Source organism: Somniosus microcephalus, chromosome 32 (genome assembly GCF_052327205.1).
Source record: "Somniosus microcephalus isolate GS21.2 chromosome 32, FLI_Smic_1.0, whole genome shotgun sequence".
NCBI classification, from domain to species: domain Eukaryota; kingdom Metazoa; phylum Chordata; class Chondrichthyes; order Squaliformes; family Somniosidae; genus Somniosus; species Somniosus microcephalus.
In genome coordinates this window covers 33,314,255-33,333,429 of record NC_141018.1, presented here as the reverse complement: position 1 = coordinate 33,333,429, position 19,175 = coordinate 33,314,255, and the positions used below count along the sequence as shown (strand labels likewise).

Below are 19,175 nucleotides of genomic sequence, written 5' to 3'. Positions count from 1 at the left end.
CCTAAACTTAGCTCAAATTTCCCCTTGGCTGGCACATGACCAAATCTATTGAATCAGCAAAAACTGTTTCTGCAGGCTGGCGCTCAAGTGTTCCTAGACTGCCAAGGAATGAGTGGAAAATGCATTGGGGATCGGATATGATCACTGCCCCAGTATTCCGCCCCCCCCCCCCCCCCCAATCAACCTGAACCGCACCGGTTGACAGGAGTTTGGACAATTGCCACTAATGTAGCAGGGAATTGTATTGCTGGTAAATGTGGAGGAAACGATTCAAAAGCAAAGTATATTTATAGCAAGTAGAGCTTCCTGTCTGATGTTTATTGTATAAATGTCTTATTGGTTGCACAATGCAACCATAAATATACACTAATGGGAATGGCAGAATCCATATCCTTTTATGCTCCATTGAATTGAAAATCTGTTCATTCCTTTTTTCTTTTTCCCCCCTTGCTTTGATTTTAAAATTCTCATCCTCGTTTTCAAATCCCTCCATGGCCTTGCCCCTCCCAATCTCTAACCTCCTCCAGGCCCACGACCCTCCGAGATCGCTACGCTCCTCCAATTCTGGCTATTTGCACATCCCTGATTTCTATCGCTCCACCATTGATGCCATACCTTCAGCTGCCTAAGCTCTGGAATTCCCTCCCTAAACCTCACCATCCTCTCTACCTCTCTCTCCTCCTTAAAACCAACCACTTTGACCAAACTTTTGGTCACCTGCCCTAATATTTCTTTGTGGCTCGGTGTCAATTATTTTTCCTGTGAAGCGCATTGGGACATTTTACAACATTAAAAGGACAATATAAATGCAAGTTGTTGTTGATCAAGAGTGTTCCTCCGGGCCCCAGAAATAATCTGGTCCACTGGCACCCCGAGTTCCCCCTGGTAACAGCAAAGCCAATTCCCAGGACTAACCTTGCTGTGGGCCACCCAATACTGCACCAACCCAAATGCGGAAAGCTGCATCAGGACACCTGTTTGGGGTGGGTGGCTCGCCGGTTCTGTTTAAATGAGGCCCAGGCCTCGAAATAGATCCAACCTCTTCGCTCCTGTCACGGCCGGACAACCGGTGCATTCGGCCCCCAAGAGTTACAATCTACCCCCTTGTGTTTTTATCTGCATGTCTTGTTGCGTTTGATAATCAGGTGATACAGAAAATCTACATTGTGTAACTGTTTATGTCGCTAGGATACCGTGAATGAATCAGTATTAAGTACACATTACTGGAGGCATGATGTGGATGGTTCCAGCTGCAGGTGTGGGAAAATAAAAATTGTAGAATGGGGACAAACTAAGGATGTGGCAGTTCAGTTTTTCATATGTTTTAGCAGCTTAACCTGAGAGTAAGTGTATGAGTACCTGCTCATTTTATGTTTCCAATTGAATGGAACAAACCTCTCAGTTGTCAGGTTGCATATTATAACTCCAAACTTATCACCTTTAATTCCTCTGAAATCCAAAAAAAAAACCTCCACATACATTCAAGCACATACTGTTTATTTTCTGTCTGTGTGACTTCCTATTGCTGATGTATGATCAATATGAACCTATTCTATATGTTGTGAAATAGTTGAGCGAAGAGGAGCACAATATGCATTTGAATGAAGAGGTGACTAATATGTTAACCATCAGCTGTAAACACATTCATCATGACTCATTGACCTTCAAGAGGCTGCAAAATTAAACTAATTCTCATAATGGGTGCTTCACGTCAATTTTGTTGATGGATAATGGCAAACAACTATTAGTCCAAATTCTTTGTTACCCAATATATGCCCTACTTCTCAACTTCCCTGTTTTAGTTGGGACGTCCTGACTGCTGAGAAAAGTGGCAGCAAAATGGAAGATGCAAAAATCAGGTGATCTGCCAGGTTAAGAGATAGTCACCCTGCACCTAGCACTGACCTAAGTTACACCTTTCAACGTAGGTTGAGAAGTTACAGGTTAATAAGTGTAGCATATCTAATGCTGATTCCTATATTCATAAAACACACTGTATAGTTGTCAGCTGTGGCTCACTCTCTCCTTTGAGTCAGTAGGTTGTGGTTTCAAGCCCCACTCCAAAGATCAGCACATAATCCAGGCTGACACTCCCAGTGCAGGACTGAGGGAGTGTGGCACTGTCGGAGGTGCCGTTTTTCGGATGAGACGTTAAACCGAGGCCCCGTCTGCCCCCTCAGCTGGACGTAAAAGATCCCACGGAACTATTAAAAGAAGAGCTGGGGGGGTTATTCCTGGTGTCCTGGCCAATATTTATCCTTCAGCCAACATTGTTAAAACAAATTATCTGGCCATTTATCTCGTTGTTTGTGGGACCTTGCTTTGTGCAAATTAGCTGCCGCATTTCCTAAAACAGTGGCTACAAAAGTACTTCACTGGCTGTGCAGCACTTTGGGATGACCGGAGGTGGTGAAAAGCTGTATAAATGCAAGTTCATTTGTTCTATCCTTTGCAGCTTTCCAACACTGTAGGTTCTTTATTTCTGCTACAACAACATTGTTGGGCAGTCTCTATTGCTTTGGCTATTTTGCCCTAATTATGCACTCAGGCTAATGTATGCTGTGAACTTTTGAACTGTAGAGCACAAGGAACTCTTCAGAACAAATATTACAGCAATACTTGTGCCTTTTATGGGGTAATCAGTGTGTCGGGAAGGTGAAGGTTTGCTTTTTGTTAGATTTGTGATACTGCATGGTAAGGTTTATTTTGTCTCTTGCTTCCAAGTTATTTTGCCACACAAATGTTTCCCTTCCCCTCCTAAAGGTGCTGCCTCTTCTTGGGATATCTTCTTGTGAGTTACGGCCCTGTCAGGTACGTGGCCAAAATGGCCATTCTTCATATACGAGTTTAGATAGTGACTATTGGCAAGCTATTTGACCGTGGGGATGTCACATGTACTTTCCAAGAGAGACCACTGGATAACGGATCAGGAGTTGTGAATCTGACAGACTGGCCCCATCCTATCCTCTGCTGAGACATCAGGAAAGGCACATAGCAGAGGTGAAGTGCTTGACCTACCCTCCCCAACTCTGCCCCAGAAGGAACAAAATGTGAAATCTCTATCACCCCATGTGTTTAACAACTGGTTCTAGTCCATTGAACAAGTACCTGCCCCTCTTCTCTCTCTCTCTCTCTCTCTCTTTTCTCTCTCTCTCTCTCTCTCTCTCTCTCTCTCTCTCTCTCTCTCTCTCTCTCTCTCTCTCTCTCTCTCTCTCTCTCTCTCATACCCCAGCCGACAACTGGGGAAGATTGTAGTAGGGGGAGGGAGAAAAGGACGAGTGCAATGGAGAGTGACACGAGTAGGCAAGAAAACAGTTTACAAAATAGGGAGGGAGTAGAAGAAAATTTACATTTTTTGTAGACGTTCTTTAATATTTGCTTATTGGGGAAAATTGAAAAGGACATTCGATACTCTGATACAATTTATTTTATACTAATGGCACATTTGTTTTTTTGCACATGCTGGACGTTAGCAAGGAACTACTACTGTAGTTGGAAAAATATTTCCATAATATGCATTCAAATTTTAAAGTATTAGTTGAGCTTCCTCGTGAGGCATGAACTTCTTGCCTTTATTTTATTCTCCAACTGTACTGAATGAGAGTCGCTGAAATTAAGTTGAGTGCCGCAGCTCTGTAAGTGTTAATAAATCTGACTCAGTTAGTGACTAAAATACTATAGGTAGATAATGCTGGCAGATTGTCAAGACTAAGCCCCAGGTAGGAAGGTCTGGCTGATGATATCACTGTGTGTTAGAGCTTTAAAGCTCTGCAAGTTAATCAGAAGCTTTCAAAACATGTTTATGAAGTTGAGAAGCAAATTCAAAAACACTTGTTTCAATGGGGAGTTGTGTGAGTGACTTGAGTAGGTAAGTTAACAGTTGAAACTTCTGCCTATCTGTTTTAAGGCAGTGAGATGCATAGTACAGTGACAGACTTATGCGGTAGTAATGCTGACTTGAAACTTGGAAGTTGTAATTCAATTTGCACTAAAACAATTTCAAATAGATTCCTAAATGAGTAGCTGAAAAAAAAGGGGGATAAACTGCCTCGGGAATGAGCTTTAAAAAGTGTTTTTCAGCACTTAAGAGTATGTTGAGAATTTTAATTTAAAATGTTGTAGATTTCACTTGGCACTTTGACCAGATGCAGTGTAAACACCAAAGGTTTTTCACGATTATCAATTGGGACACACTTTAGTTAAGCATAAATCTTTGTTGCGGTATGGCGCCCTGTAGAAATTGCAATGAATTATGGATTTCAAATTCGGACTTACTCTCTCTACAGCTATATAAGGGTAAACGCACAAACATTAAAGAAACCTGGTTTACCAGATCTTGCCTTGGAACAAGATTAATTGAAGACACTGTAAAATGAAGCTAAAATCGCCCAGGGATCCTTGAACTAACAAGTTCTTGCAAGTCTTTACTTAATAAGTTTCAACATATACTCTGCATAACTGTTCCCAAGTTGTGCATATTTTTTTTTTCAAGCATTCTTGAGTTACATTAAGGAATATTTTTGGAGTGCAGCGTTAAGTATAAATGCCCCAGTTTTATTAGGCCAAGAATTATATGTGAATGTTTAATGCATTATGAACCCTGACGAGAATTTTTTTTTCATTCAAGCAACCTTCCGGGTGAGATGACCGTTGAAGACATGCCACCACAAGTATCAGAAGTTCAAAGGTCATCCTCAGCGAGCCAAGAGACACCTGGCGCGATGACTTTGATACTGGCCACCGCAGGATCTCAGGACGAAAGAGACACAGGCAGCGAGTCTGCTGACGATAGTATCAGCAGCGCGACTTACAGTAATTTGGGTAAGAGACTACAGCAGTTGGGGGAGCAAGGTGGGGGGAAGAGGACTTGGTTTCTCCTTTCTCTCAGCTTATTGTAACTTCAAAACCTTAAAAATTTTAAGAGTCGAGCCTCAGACTGTTAGCTACGTACGTGTAAGGAAAATGTTTAATTGATGCGAGTGTCCCTGCTGGCTGCCAGTGAGTATTGTAGGTTACAGAGTGAGGAATGCAGCTGTAATGTGGGCAATCCTGTTTAGGTAGAGCAAGCAGGAAGAGATTAGATTAAAGCTTAAACGCCCTATCAAATGCTGTACCGTGTAAAAAGGGCCAGCATGACGGCAGCTCTCACAATCCCCTTGCTCGACGACTTCTGTGTTTAATTAAAGGTAGGATCGTAATATTTTTAACTTTGTGAATATACTACTTCAGAAAATGTTGTTCAACAACCCAAAGTAGAGAGACTGGGTGAGGAAAGAAAGGCTATGGGTGATATGGCAGGAATGTGCACTTTTTAACACGTTAACTGCTACAGTAGGAACACCTTCATTGTTTCAGATTCGGTGTTCATTCATCGTGTTCCAGTTTTTAGAACTGTGCTAAATAATCAGTATCTGACTTGCAGGCTATGGAGGCTGTCTTTTGTTTAAGAATTATGCGTTTAAACAAAATTTGATTCTTAACCAAAAACGCGAACGAGTACAGACACAGCACATGCTTACAAATTCTTTCTTCTCTCTCTTCCTGTGTATTGTGAAATGCTAACTTTTACAAAATCATTCAAAATGTGCCTTTCAAGCAACTGACTTTCCGAGATTAAAAGACGATTTTTTTTTGTCAAGCTACACAAATTTATGTAAATAACATAGAAACACTTCACATCTTTACCAAATTTAGTAATTATCCTACAATGAGGACTGTAGAAATCTGCAAGCATGGACCCCCCGTGACCAATGTTCCCTCTAATTTTCTTTTGGGCAGCGCGGTCCATTCAAATTTCTGCGCATGCGCGGCTTTTCCATTTAAAAGCCGGTGAGCTGGCTGCGCGGGACCTCCAGAGCGCTGCGCAGCTTAAAGGGAACAGTGCCTGTGACTACTGCATATTTCAACGTGATTTCTCTGATCAGATGGGTATCTGATATCCACCGAAATCTATAACCGTGCTCAAACTTCTCCAAACCCAGCTGTTGAGAAAGCCACAGAGGCAGAGTTTCTGTTTATCTGATGGAGCGCACACTCTTGCCCCATAGGGGGACTCCCCACTTATCTAAGTCCAGAGAGTTTAGGCGTAAATTGGCCAGAGCCGAGACTTAAGGACCCTGAGTTTACTGGAGTTCATCAAGTTAAAACTGCACGGAACACTGGTAAGAGTCCTACTGCTTTGCCAACCAGGACAATCCTACCTGTTGGAACGTTTAGGGTTATCTGCAGCCAAGTGAGAAACATATCCGCCCTCTGTGACAGGTTTAGCCCTCCTGGTCTCTATTAGCGCGCCATGCTGACTGGTCAATCGTCAACAGTTCCCTGTGGACCTGCCTGGCTCAGGTATCCGATTATTGTGCCTACCACGGAAGATTGACTCCGTTCCAACCTTCCATTGGCAGGCATGTCATTTTGGAGCCGACTTGATACCACAGAAATCCCATTTGTCACTTCCTTCCCAAAGAGGGTAATTACTAGTTGAAATCAACAAGTCTTAAGCTTTCAAATAAGATCACACTTACTGTTTTGAAATTGTTTGACTGCATCTTAATTTCTTTTCCTACTAACCCACCAAACTCAAAATGACCACTACCACATTGAGATGTTGATACAGGAAACTTTGTGCTATCCGGCACCGACGGGACCGAGCTGTTGCTGTCCCATCAAAACTGCCGGACAAACCAGCGCTAATGTTGAAACATACGGAGATTTTGAGCTCCGTATCTGGCAACAAACCCTGTTAGCTTCTAAACAGTCGGCCGTACCTTGCAAGCGTCTCTGTAGCTTAGCAACAGCTTCAGCGAGACCTTGCAGAGCCTGACTGGTGAAAAAAAGGCAACGAAAAGAAAAAAAACCTAACGAAACGGCTCCTGATTTTTGCCGGTGGATCGAGCATTCCGGACAGTTAACCTCCGGATAAACCAAAGTTTCCTGTATTTGGACTTACTGATGGCTGTTTCTGTTACATAGTCATTCAGACAAAATGGTCACTGTTTTGACAGCATCTGTGCACTAAGATTGCCAGTGAAAAATGGCAGTAAAATGCATAGAGACCCTTATGACATAAAAGCTGTGTTATAGATGTGTGATAGATTGAATAAAAGACCCATTTTAATCCAATTGCTATCTTGAATGAATGTGTAATCATGATGGTTTGTGAAATAATGTTTAATTTCACCCCGGTCCTCGCTGACCGACATGGGCTCCCTGTCACCCAACACATTGAATTTAAAATCTTCATTCTTGTCTTCAAACCCCTCTACAGCCTAACCCTGCCTATCTCCACAATTACAAATATTTACAAATTGTTGCTGTTCATTGATTTTCTTATCAATTGTGGGAAAATAGATTTTCTATCAGAAAATGTTACTGTTCTTCACAAAACATACCAAATTTCTCTGTTGATTTCTACTGACCCTGTTCATTTTCAAAATGGGCACACTCATAATTGTCTATATATCTCATTCAGGCCTGTAACAGGCAATGTCACCTTCTTTAAATTGCTAAACTGAGTTGAAAAAATGTTAAGAATACTTTTCTCATAAGCACTGGGTTCTTTCTGCAAGTGGCAAGCATATTTGAAACCACCTTGATAGCTCAGTGGGTGATTGTACTGTTTAGTGTGGACTGAGCCAAAAAGGCCAGAAAGAATCCAACTGGATTCTGTTGCCATTTGGACTGCCCACTCATCGATCGCCACACATTACCACGCACGTGATTGATGATGTAGCGCCTCATTCCCGCTCAAACTGCTCCTGTGACGCACATCCCTGGCCAATGAGATGTTGATGGTATGTCCATTATAGAACAGCTTGAATGGAGACGGTGGATTTACGCAATTAATCACATGCTAGGTGGTGCCCAGCATGCAGTGGCCTCTGCAGACATACCAGGCAGAAGCTAGCATTTTCACTGACTCTTTCAGAAACATCGCACTAAATGATGCAAATGGTACGTCACACCAAGAGTCCATCAGGAGTTGGTCTGCATACATATAAATTAATTCCAGAATAATAGCTAGTTACACTCGTTCCTGGTGCGAGCTTCTCAGTTTGTCCTGCAATAAACCTGAGATTTTTGGCATTTTTTCCATGGTGACAAATGAAATTTTCCCTGCTTTTTGAATGATTCCTACAGTCAGCTATCAAATATTTTTTACTCGAGATTTTTTGTCAAAAATTCACTTCTAGTAATACACTGTTTGACCAAATACTGATGCACCATGACTTGCACCAATGCCGTAGCCCCATCACAAAGCGCTTCTCTCAAATGAACAGCATTCAAACTATTGCGTCATGAATGTTCATTCTATGATTATTGCTCAGGTCAGGATTTAAAAATAAAAATGTTTCTTGTGATGCACTGGTGCAGAAGGCGGCAGTGCTGAGTGGTAAGATGTAACTGTGCAGTAATTTGTACATCAGAGTTACTAACTTTTTTGTTAAGGGTCACAATCCCAATCTTGCTCTCTCTCTTTCTCTCTCCTCTATTTTTCTCTCTCTTTATATGTATGTAATCCTGGCTCCAGCAAAATCCCAGAGCTGGCGGGCTGTGGATGGAGGCCCAGAGACAGATGGAGCAACGCCTCTGCTGAGGGCCACAGGTGAGGAGGAGGTGGGCTGTAAGTGGCCCCGGGCTTCATTCTGAGAACCCTTGCTCTGCATAGTGAGTTTCTATTCTGTCGAGGGAGGGAGGGAACATCTAAAGCATGGTGCATGCATGTCTTCGGTTACAGAGCATAATTGGTAGCATCTGGAAACATGGATGTTGTATCAATCATGAAATAGCACATGCGTGGAGAGAAGAATTGGAAATCAGTTTTTTGTAATACAGACAATTCACTATTGTAGTTTTTTTTTCTCACTAAAATGTCCAGAAGAGTGGAACAGCAAACTGACCATAGAGTAAACATAGGAAGGTGCAAGACCAGAAAAGACACTGTATTCTATTTGGCCAGTTCCAAAAGCCTAATACCTATCAGTTGACCATCTCTCAAATATCTATCCAATCCTCTCTTAAATGGGTCCACCTTATCTGTCTCCACCTCTTCCTTGAGTGGTCCTGTCCAAAAGTACCCTATCCTCTACATATAGTAACCTAAACTGCCTGTGCACTTTCTCTTTCCTAAGCATGAGGCTGTGCCCCTGGTTCTCGAATCTGTGGGAATCTCAAACAGATTATTGGGTTCCATTTATCAATTCCCTTAAGAATCGTAAATACTTGGAATATCTCCCGCAAGCCATCTTTTCTCCAGAGTAAGTGATCCCAGGTTCTTCAACCTTTCCTCTTGGCTCAGATGCCTTAAACTAAGTATAGCTGCCACACACTGCACTGTCAGGTTAAATCAATTATCTGCCTGTACCCCCAGATCCCTCGCCTGTATTATGTCCTGTGTCCTCAGGCCTTTATTTTTTAATTCTACTGTTAATTTGCCCTCCCTAGTCTCATTACCTGCATTTGCCCACATTAAATGCCATTTGCCACTCATCTTCCTAACATAAGAACATAACATATGAGCAGGAGTCGGCCATTCGGCCCTTCGAGCTTGCTCCGCCATTCAATGAGATCATGGCTGATCTTCTGCCTCAACTCCATTCACCGGCCCTATCGCCATATCCCTTGATGCCCTTACTAGTCAGAAATCTATCGACTTCTGTTTCGAATATACCCAATGACTGAGCCTCTACAGCCCTCTGGGGTAGAGAATTCCAAAGATTCACCACCCTCTGTGTGAAGAAATTTCTCCTCATCTCAGTCCAGAATGGCCTACCCTTTATCTTGAGGCTGTGGCCACTGGTTCTAGATTCCCCAGCTAAGGGAAACATTCTCTTAGCATCCATCCTATCAAGCCCTGTAATAATTTTGTATGCTTCAATGAGATCCCCTCTCATTCTTCTGAATTCAAGAGAATACAGGCCTAGTTTACTCAATTTCTTCTCATATGACAGTCCCGCCATCCCAGGAATCAATCTCGTGAACCTTTGTTGCACTCCCTCTATGGCAAGTATATCTTTCCTTAGGTAAGGAGACCAAAATTGTACACAGTACTCCAGGTGTGGTCTCACCAAGGCCCTATATAATTGGAGTAAGACTTCTTTACTCCTGTACTCAAATCCTCTTGTAATGAAGGCCAGCATACCATTTGCCTTCCTAATGACTTGCTGCACCTGCACATTCACTTTCAGTGACTCATGTACAAGGACACCCAGGTCCCTTTGAGCATCTGCATTCCCCAATCTTTCACTATTTAGGAAATACTCTGCCTTTCTGTTTTTTCTACCAAAGTGGATAACTTCACATTTATCCACATTATATTCCATCTGCCATGTTCTTGCCCACTCACTGAGCCTGTTGAGATCCCCTTGAAGCCTCTTCACATCCTCTTTGCAACTGACACTGCCACCTAGCTTTGAGTCATCAACAAATTTGGAAATGTTACATTTAGTCCCCTCATCCAAATCATTGATATAGATTGTGAATAGCTGGGGCCCAAGCACCGATCCTTGCAGTACCCCACTAGTCACAGCCTGCCATCCTGAAAAAGACCCGTTTATCCCTACTCTTTGTTTTCTGTCTGTTAACCAATTCTCAATCCATGCTAGTGTATTACCCCCAATTCCATGTGCCCTAATTTTGTTCACCAACCTCTTGTGTGGGACCTTATCGAAGGCCTTCTGAAAATCCAGATACACCACATCTACTGGTTCCCCTTTGTCTACTCCACTAGTTACATCCTCAAAGAACTCCAATAGGTTTGGTGAAACAGGATTTCCCTTTCATAAATCCATGTTGACTCTGCCCAATCTTACTATTAGTTTCTAAGTGCCCAGTTATTGCATCCTTTATAATAGATTCCAGCATTTTCCCAACTATTGATGTGAGGCTAACAGGTCTGTAGTTCCCCATTTTCTCTCTCCCTTCTTAAATTGCGGGGTTACATTTGCTATCCTCCAATCTGCAGGAACCGTTCCAGAATCTATAGAATTTTGGAAGATGACAACCAATGCGTCCACTATTCCAATGGCCACCTCTTTCAAAACCCTAGGATGTAGGTCATCTGGTCCTTGAGATATATTGACTTTTAGTCCCATTAATTTTGCTAGTATTGTTTTTTTTACTAATAATAATTTCTTTAAGTTCCTCATTCTCGCCACACCCTTGGTTTTCTCGTATTTCTGGGAGGTTTTTTGTGTCTTCCTCCATGAAGACAGAAACAAAGTATTTATTTAATTTCTCTGCCATTTCCTCATTCCCCATTATAAATTCTCCCGTCTCTGACTGTAAAGAACCTACATTTACCTTCGCCAGTCTTTTCCTTTTCACATACCTATAGAAGCTTTTAGAATCTGTTTTTATATTTTTCGCTGGTTTGTGCTCATATTCCATTTTCCCTTTCTTTATCAATTTCTTGGTCCCCCTTTGCTGATTTCTAAAAAGATCCCAATCCTCGGGCTGACCGCTTTTTCTGGTAACTTTATAAGCTTCCTCCTTTGACTTAATACTAGCTTTAATTTCTTTTGTTAGCCATGGTTGGATCACTTTTCCTTTTGGGTTTTTATGCCCTAGAAGAATATATGTTTGTTGCAAATTATGCATTATTTCCTTGAATGTTAGCCATTGTATGTCCACCTTCATACCTTTTAGTGTAGTCTCCCAATCTACCATGGCCAACTTGTCCCTCATACCCTTGTAGTTTCCTCTGTTTAGATTGAAGACCTTAGTTTCAGATTGGACTACATCACTCACAAACTTAATGTAAAATTCAATCATATTATGATCACTTGTCCCTAAAGGCCCCTTTACCACAAGAATATTGATTAGCCCTTTCTCATTATACAGTATCAGATCCAGAATAGCCTGTTCCCTGGTTGGTTCCTCCACATACTGATCCAGGAAACCATCTCGCATGCATTCCAAGAATTTGTCTTCCACACCATTAGTGGTAATTTGATTTGCCCAGTCAATATGTAGATTAAAGTCCCCCATGATTACTGTATTGCCCTTGTTACATGCACTTCTAATTTCTTGATTGATACTGTGCCCTACATTACCATTACTGTTTGGTGACCTATACACAACTCCCACCAATGTTTTCCGCCCTTTGCTGTTTCTTAGCTCCACCCAAACTGATTCCAGTTCTACATCACGAACTGCCAAGCCAAGACCTTTTATCTCTACCGTACCGACCTCATCCCTTATTAACAGCGCTACGCCACCTCCTTTTCCTTTTTGTCTGTCCTTCCTAAATGTTGAGTACCCTGGAACATTCAGTTCCCAGCTTTGGTTACCCTGCAACCATGTCTCTGTAATGGCAATTACATCATACCCATTTACTTCTAATGTAGCCAGATCGCTTTGTATTTGGTTTATCTGTTAGATATTGTTGGAACCCCCCCCCCCCCCCCGCCCGCCAATTCCCCATCACAATTTGGCGTCATCTGTTAACTTAGCTTGTTTTCTGTCCTTAGCTCCAAATCATTTTATGTACACTGTAAACACTAGTGGCCCTAGCACTGATCCCCGTGGCCCTAGCACTGATCCCCGTGGCCCTAGCACTGATCCCTGTGGCACCCCACTGCTGACCCCTTGTCATGTTGATGCAGCTTCATTTATCACCATGCTTTGCTTTCTCCAGTTTGACCAATTTCCAATCCACTTGAGTGGTTTTCCTGCTGTCTCATGCTTTCCTACCATGTGGACTAAAGGAAATAAAGAACTGTGGTAGATTGAATTGTTGGGTTGTTAACCAGAAATGCCCATACAAGTGATGTAGACTAGTTGTCCTTTTGGATCTTTGTCAAGAAATGTAATTTAAAACATAGAAATATATTTGGGCAGGAAAAGGACCATCTGTTTCCTTACTGTGATTCTGGAACTAGTAGCCCTGTATCTCCTTTCCAGTCCCTTTTTAAAACTGGCTGTGGCTTTCTAACCCACCACTCGATGGTTGTTCCACAATTCTATCTCAGTTGCCTAGTTGAGGTGAGGGTTTGAGGTCTGAAATTTAAGAGTTCATTCCTGCTCCTCTCAAACAAGGGAATCATATTTGCTACTTTCCAAACCTTTGGGATTTTACTGAACTTTGAAAGATATCAGGGGATTTTCAGTTTCTTCATCCAGATCCACACGCATCCTTGGATGGAAATTGCGAGAGCTCAGAGCCTTGTTTACTTCCAACGTTCCTTTCTAAACTATGCCTTCCTTTTCAACCAGCTCTCCCCCTTGTACTCCCCTCTCAACTCGGGCACCTCATTTTCTTCTCTTCCCCCACTGCCCGTTCAAAAAAAGTCACAATAATAATCTAGGAATTCGTCACATCCATGTTTTCAAACACCACCTTCACAATGCCGCTGGTAAACGGACCAACTTCTCTCCACCATTCTTTTGCTCCTGATGTACTTTTGCTATTACCTTTTATATTTTCTGCTATGTTCTTCTCTTCACTTTTTCCATCTCATCAGTTTCTTGGCCTGCCTCTGCTTGATTTTTCTCATTATCATTTTCCTTCTCTGTGCATTTCAGAGTTTTATATGCCCTTTCTTTATCCTGTATACACTCCATGACTTCCCTTTTCATCGTTGTCTGCTTTACTATCCAATTCTCAACTGGTTTCTGGGATAAACTGCTCCTGCAACGTAAATAATATTGTCTTAAAACACCATAATTTTCCCTCCTTCATTCTGTTAAAAAAATGTATTTCTTTCATACAGCATTTCATTCCTTCAAAGTCTGATATCCAGAAATCCAATTTCTTAAGCTTCTTAAATTAAAAAAGTTATGATCACTAGACTCCAAATGTTCTCTTACTTCAGCTTGCTTATCACTCCCTCCTCGCTAGTAAGGACTAAATCCAATATTACTTTTCCCCTTTTGGGTTCCCTCAGTAGCTGTTTAAGTACTTCAATAATCTCCCACATATATGCAGATTAGCCCTGGTTTATATCGGGAAAATCAAAATCCCTTGAGTACAAATAAGCTCTCTGCACTAATATTTCTTATGACTTGCCACAACAGTACGTCTATCCTCATAATTTTATTTTGTGGTGGCGTGTAACATATTCCTACTACTAACTTTTTCCCTTTACTGTCTTCTAGATCCACCCAAAGAGACTGTGCCAATTCCCAGTTCCTTCCTCTCAGCAACATACACATTTTCCCTGATTAAACAGTGTCACTCCAACCCTTTCTTTTCTTCCCTACCTTTCCTGAAGCACACACAAGTCCTGCAGGTTTGTTCACCACTCATTCTCGTTAGTAACGTCGACAGTATCCATTAGGCCCCTATTTACCATCACTTCCAACTCACCCATTTTATTTCTTCTGCTCCAGACATTCATGTAAATACATCTCAGTTCATTCATTGCTCTCCATGCTGTATTCACATGACTCGTTTCTAAAAATTGCTTCACACTGTTACCCTTTCCCTGCTTTCCCAGTTTAAATCCTTCCTAATTGAATCAGTAAAGGTGAATATTGATGTAAGAAAACTCACTGAGCACTTGGTTGAGTATAAAACAAGGTTTTAATCAACTGTTTCACAACCATGAGATTCTAGCTACATCACTAGTTCCTGGTTACAAAAATGTCCTGGGCAAGCTGGGCCCACGCCCGAGTATTTATACTCCTTGGACGCCGCCACCAGCTGGCCGCCCAGTGTTAGTTCATGAGTCATTTCTTCATGAGTGATAAGATTGATGACAAATATGCCTTCTCATTTAGGTGGTGCCATCCCAATGGTAAAAAACCTATCCTTCCACAGAAGTTGTCCCGGTGGGCTAAGAATTTGAAACCTGCCCTTCTGCAGCATGTGTTGAGCTGCTCATTGGGCTTCCTAATCTGTATCTGTCTAACCGGCCCAGCAGGGGGAGTAATCCTGAAGTTTGGGCAGAAATTACTTGGTTGAGCTAAATCTGCAGTTTTTTTTTGATGTATCTCAGTGATTCCAGTGGGTGCGGCTCGGAAATGGCTTTGACATCTTGATGACTGTTCACTACATGGAATTATTGACTCAAGTGCCAATTAAATGTTTTGAGGTTTTTGAAATGAGCTGTTGGATTGGTAATCAAGCACAGTAATAACACTGATTGGCTTGTTTTAAACCTGCCATTGAAAGTTTGTCTTGGATCAGTCGGTGTTGTTTGAGTATCCAAACCAAGAGAAAGCCACACGTGTAGAAATTTCTGTTTTGTCCATTACGGAGAACACCTGTCTCCCAGAGGAGCACACCCCACTTACCCAATGCCAGAGAGCTTACTGTTGGCAGGGCCAAGGTTTAGAGAACCCCTGAATTTGCACAGGGGTACTGATGGAGTTTAACCAGGTAAAACTGGATCTTGCCTGGATAGAGCACTGTAAGCATCTCACTGCTTGTCCAGCTGGGACCACACTGCTTGCTAGAAGGACTATCTGGAACTGAGTGGGAAGAATCTGAGTTCTCAGTGACCGTGTACACCTCCAGGTCCCATTAAGAGACAGACTAGTTGATTATCAACCATACCCTGTCGTTCTGAAGACCCGCCTGGTTCAGGATCAGATTACCAAGTCTGCCACAGAAGGGTTCCGAACTTTGTAGGGTTGAGGTGGCTGTTGATGAGAGACCCCTTTTAAAGCCTATTCAATTTTTGTCATTATCAGTGACTGTTATATTTTGTAAAGATCATCCAACTTATTTAGACAGATACTTTTTCCTGGTAAGTTACGTCCTCTGAGTTCAGATTTTATCAAAGTTTTAATTGTTAAAAATACAAATTGCAGGTGTCACTGAAATTGTTCTATGGATGGGATTGTCCCATAGTTTGTCTCGGGGCCCTGCGATATGATGGCGATCGTGACGTTGTATCACGGTCACATCTTTGTGTTTGCAGTGTAGAAAATGTGTGCTGCATCTATGTGCTGGCCATGTATAATTGTCTAATTGGGAATGCCTGTGAGAACAATGTTTGTGTTACTGCAGACTGGCACCAGGTAAGACCTTTTTATTGTCTGTGGCAATGTTGAATTTGAGGAGAATGCCAATCTCCACTAACTGGTTACTGGAGCAGAGGTATGTTGGGTTACTCATATTCTGCAGGAGGATGAAACATGACTTCAAAACTACATTCTATGCAGTGAAAAACGCTTGGCAATTAAATGCAATCACATTAAATGTAAGCACAGTGAAGCATCTATGCAGATGGCTATTTCATAAATGTAGCTTTTCAGAAAGATTTTTATGAAAATCATTTGAGTTAGCGGTTTTCTTGAAGCACTTTCAGTTTTTCTTTGTAAAGCTTCTGTCTTCTTTGGAAGTTTGCCCAGAGCTTCAGTGTTTCTGAGCACGTATATTATTCTTATTGCTTTCAACAACTCTTTAATCCCTCAGCCCTCCCTGGCTCTTCATCCCCCCGATCCACTGCTACTCTCAGCATTCTTTAAAATCTCTTTATGGCCATGCCTGCTTCATACCTGATACCATGATTAAAATCAACATAACCCACTCTTTAACTGGCTGCGTGACTAACCATTTCCATTCCACAGCCAGGTATGTAATCAAATAATCTTGAACTCCGTGATCACAACAGTAACCAAAACTGGTTCTCCCTGTCTAAAACCAATCTTGCTGCCGCCTTGATATCTGCATGCATTGATTTCATTTTGTTAAAAAAAAAATCTACCCTCTGTACTGCATAGAGGATCGCTGGTGCTCGCGGAACTACCTACAGAGAGAAGGTGGAAAAATTCAAATAAGCCCCACTGAAATTGAAGTGTCGGTGGACTGTAGTTGCTGTGTCTAACAGCAGTATACAGCTGCTAGTATAAAGTTTTTCACTGTAAGTGGTGCCACTCACTTGGTGCTAATTTATGGATCAGTAAGACTATAAATCTAAAATGTAAAGGATTTCGTACACTCATAGCAGGGTAATATAGAAACATAGAAGATAGGAGCAGGAGTAGGTCATTCGGCCCCTCGAGCCTGCTCCGCCATTTAATGAGATCATGGCTGATCATCCAAACTCAGTACCCTGTCCCTGCTTTCTCCCCATACCCTTGATCCCTTTAGCCTTAAGAAATATATCCAACTCCTTCTTGAATATATTTAATGAATTGGCCTCAACTGCCTTCTGTGGTAGAGAATTCCACAGGTTCACCACTTTCTGGGTGAAGAAATTCCTCCTCATCTCAATCCTAAATGGCTTACCCCTTATCCTTAGACTGTGACCCCTGGTTCTGGACTCCCCCACCATCGGGAACATCCTTCCTGCATCTAGTCTGTCTAGTCCTGTTAGAATTTTATAAGTTTCAATGAGATCCCCTCTCATTCTTCTAAACTCTAGCGACTATAAGCCTAGTCGATCCAATCTCTCCTCATACGTCATTCCTGCCATCCCAGGTATCAGTCTGGTGAATCTTTGCTGCACTCCCTCCATGGCAAGAACATCCTTCCTCAGATAAGGCGACCAAAACTGCACACAATACTGAAGGTGTGGTCTCACCAAGGCCCTGTACAACTGCAGCAAGACATCCTTGCTCCCGTACTCGAACCCTCTCGCTATGAAGGCCAACATACCATTTGCCTTCTTAACCGCCTGCTGCAGTTAATGAACTGTGACTGCACTATGGCTCCAGTGCACTGCAATTATGTTCATCGTGCTTTACTGATCAGAAGTGCTGGTTCGCAATCCTCTTATGGCCTGAAAGCTAAACGCTTAAATTGATCTATGAAATTCCAAAATTTATATTGAACACTGAGAAATACATTTTCACCGGTATCGGAAGTTAGTGTTCAGAAGCCATGTTCAATCCAAAGTGTGTTTTTATTAAAAACTGTGCAGTTGTTCAGTAAAGTGCATATGTTGTCGAACAGTACTATGATTCTAAAGCTTTTTTTATGTGATTGTATAGGGCAATCGCGGGCCAACATGATACCCCTGAAGCAGCCAAGACAAGTGAAAGGAGCTTCAGATGATGCCATTGCATTTTCGGGATCCACAGAACAGGAAACCATGTCCGAGAGTCAGCCAACACCACCCCCTCTTCCAAAAAAGACCATAATCCGAGCAAACACTGATCCAGCATCAAAGGACTATGTCCACAAAATGATAGAAGTGAGAAATTCTGGGCACAATGTTAACTTGGCAAACCCACTGTATGATGTAGAGTATCCTGGGGACGCAAACTGGGATGCATCAAGTGCTTGTTCCTCACTTAGCTCAGATGCCAGAATATGTGACAATGAGTCGGGAGATTCACTGGACAGAGCAGTGGGCAAGTCAGTGACAAAGGCCAGCATTTCATCAATGGCCAACAGTACCTGCAGCCTTGCCATGAGCAGCAGTAAGGAAAGGTGCTCAAATAGCTTGGATTCACTATCCGAGAAGAATCGTTTTCCTCAGAGACCCGGTAAAAGCATACAAAAGCCACAAAGGCACGCACTGTACAAAGGGATTGAGAACAAAGAGGAGGTGGTGATAAAGATTCGAAATCTCCATACAGACTCGCTGCGGAAACTGGCAGCTAAATGTGAGGACAAATTCATGGAGGGCCAAAAGAACCAGCTTCGCTTTGGACTGGACAACTGGTCAGACTTCAGACTGACGAGCGATAAACCTTGCTGTGAGGCAGGTGATGCCGTTTACTACACAGCATCCTATGCTAAGGACCTCTATAACCAATATGCAATCAAGGTAAGCGCTCAGAATGATTCTCACCATTTTTTAGCGTACCAAAATTTGGTCATCACGAAAAACCATAGCCAAGGCAGTTTTTGTGGAAACTGGACAGAATCACTGTAGTAATTGAGGCGCATAGCATGGATTCATTGAGGGGAAGCTGGATAAACACAGGAGGGAGAAAGGAATAGAAGGATATGTTGATGGGGTGAGATGAAGAGGGGTGGGAGGAGGCTCGTGTGGAGCATAAACACCAGCATGGACCAGTTGGGCCGAATGGCCTGTTTCTGTGCTGTTAATTCTATGTACTAACAGCCAGGTGCTGTCGATACTCGCACACAAATAATCACCATTTAGACGGTGTCCAAAGAAACAGTTTGCACTTTTTTCTGGCGGGGAGATGTTGTTTATAGCTACAGGAAACTTTGTGCTATCCGGCACCGACGGGACCGAGCTGTTGCCGTCCCATCAAAACTGCCGGACAAACCAGCGCTAATGTTGAAACATACGGAAGCTTTTGAGCTCCGT

The 19,175-nt window shown here is 42.4% G+C and overlaps 1 protein-coding gene across 7 annotated transcripts in view; it reads left to right on the top strand.

Moving 5' to 3' along the window:
• The window catches only part of peak1 (pseudopodium-enriched atypical kinase 1), a 135,215-nt gene that overhangs the window by 104,282 nt on the left and 11,758 nt on the right, over positions 1 to 19,175 (top strand). For 4 of the 7 annotated variants that reach the window (XM_085972340.1, XM_085972342.1, XM_085972339.1 and 1 more), the window contains 4 exons: positions 2,764 to 2,811; positions 4,628 to 4,821; positions 8,528 to 8,602; positions 17,881 to 18,662. In XM_085972340.1, the coding sequence (XP_085828466.1) occupies positions 2,764 to 2,811; positions 4,628 to 4,821; positions 8,528 to 8,602; positions 17,881 to 18,662 (1,099 nt within the window). The remainder of the gene's footprint in view (positions 1 to 2,763; positions 2,812 to 4,627; positions 4,822 to 8,527; positions 8,603 to 17,880; positions 18,663 to 19,175) is intronic. The other 3 variants (XM_085972343.1, XM_085972344.1, XM_085972345.1) reach the window with 3 other exon arrangements.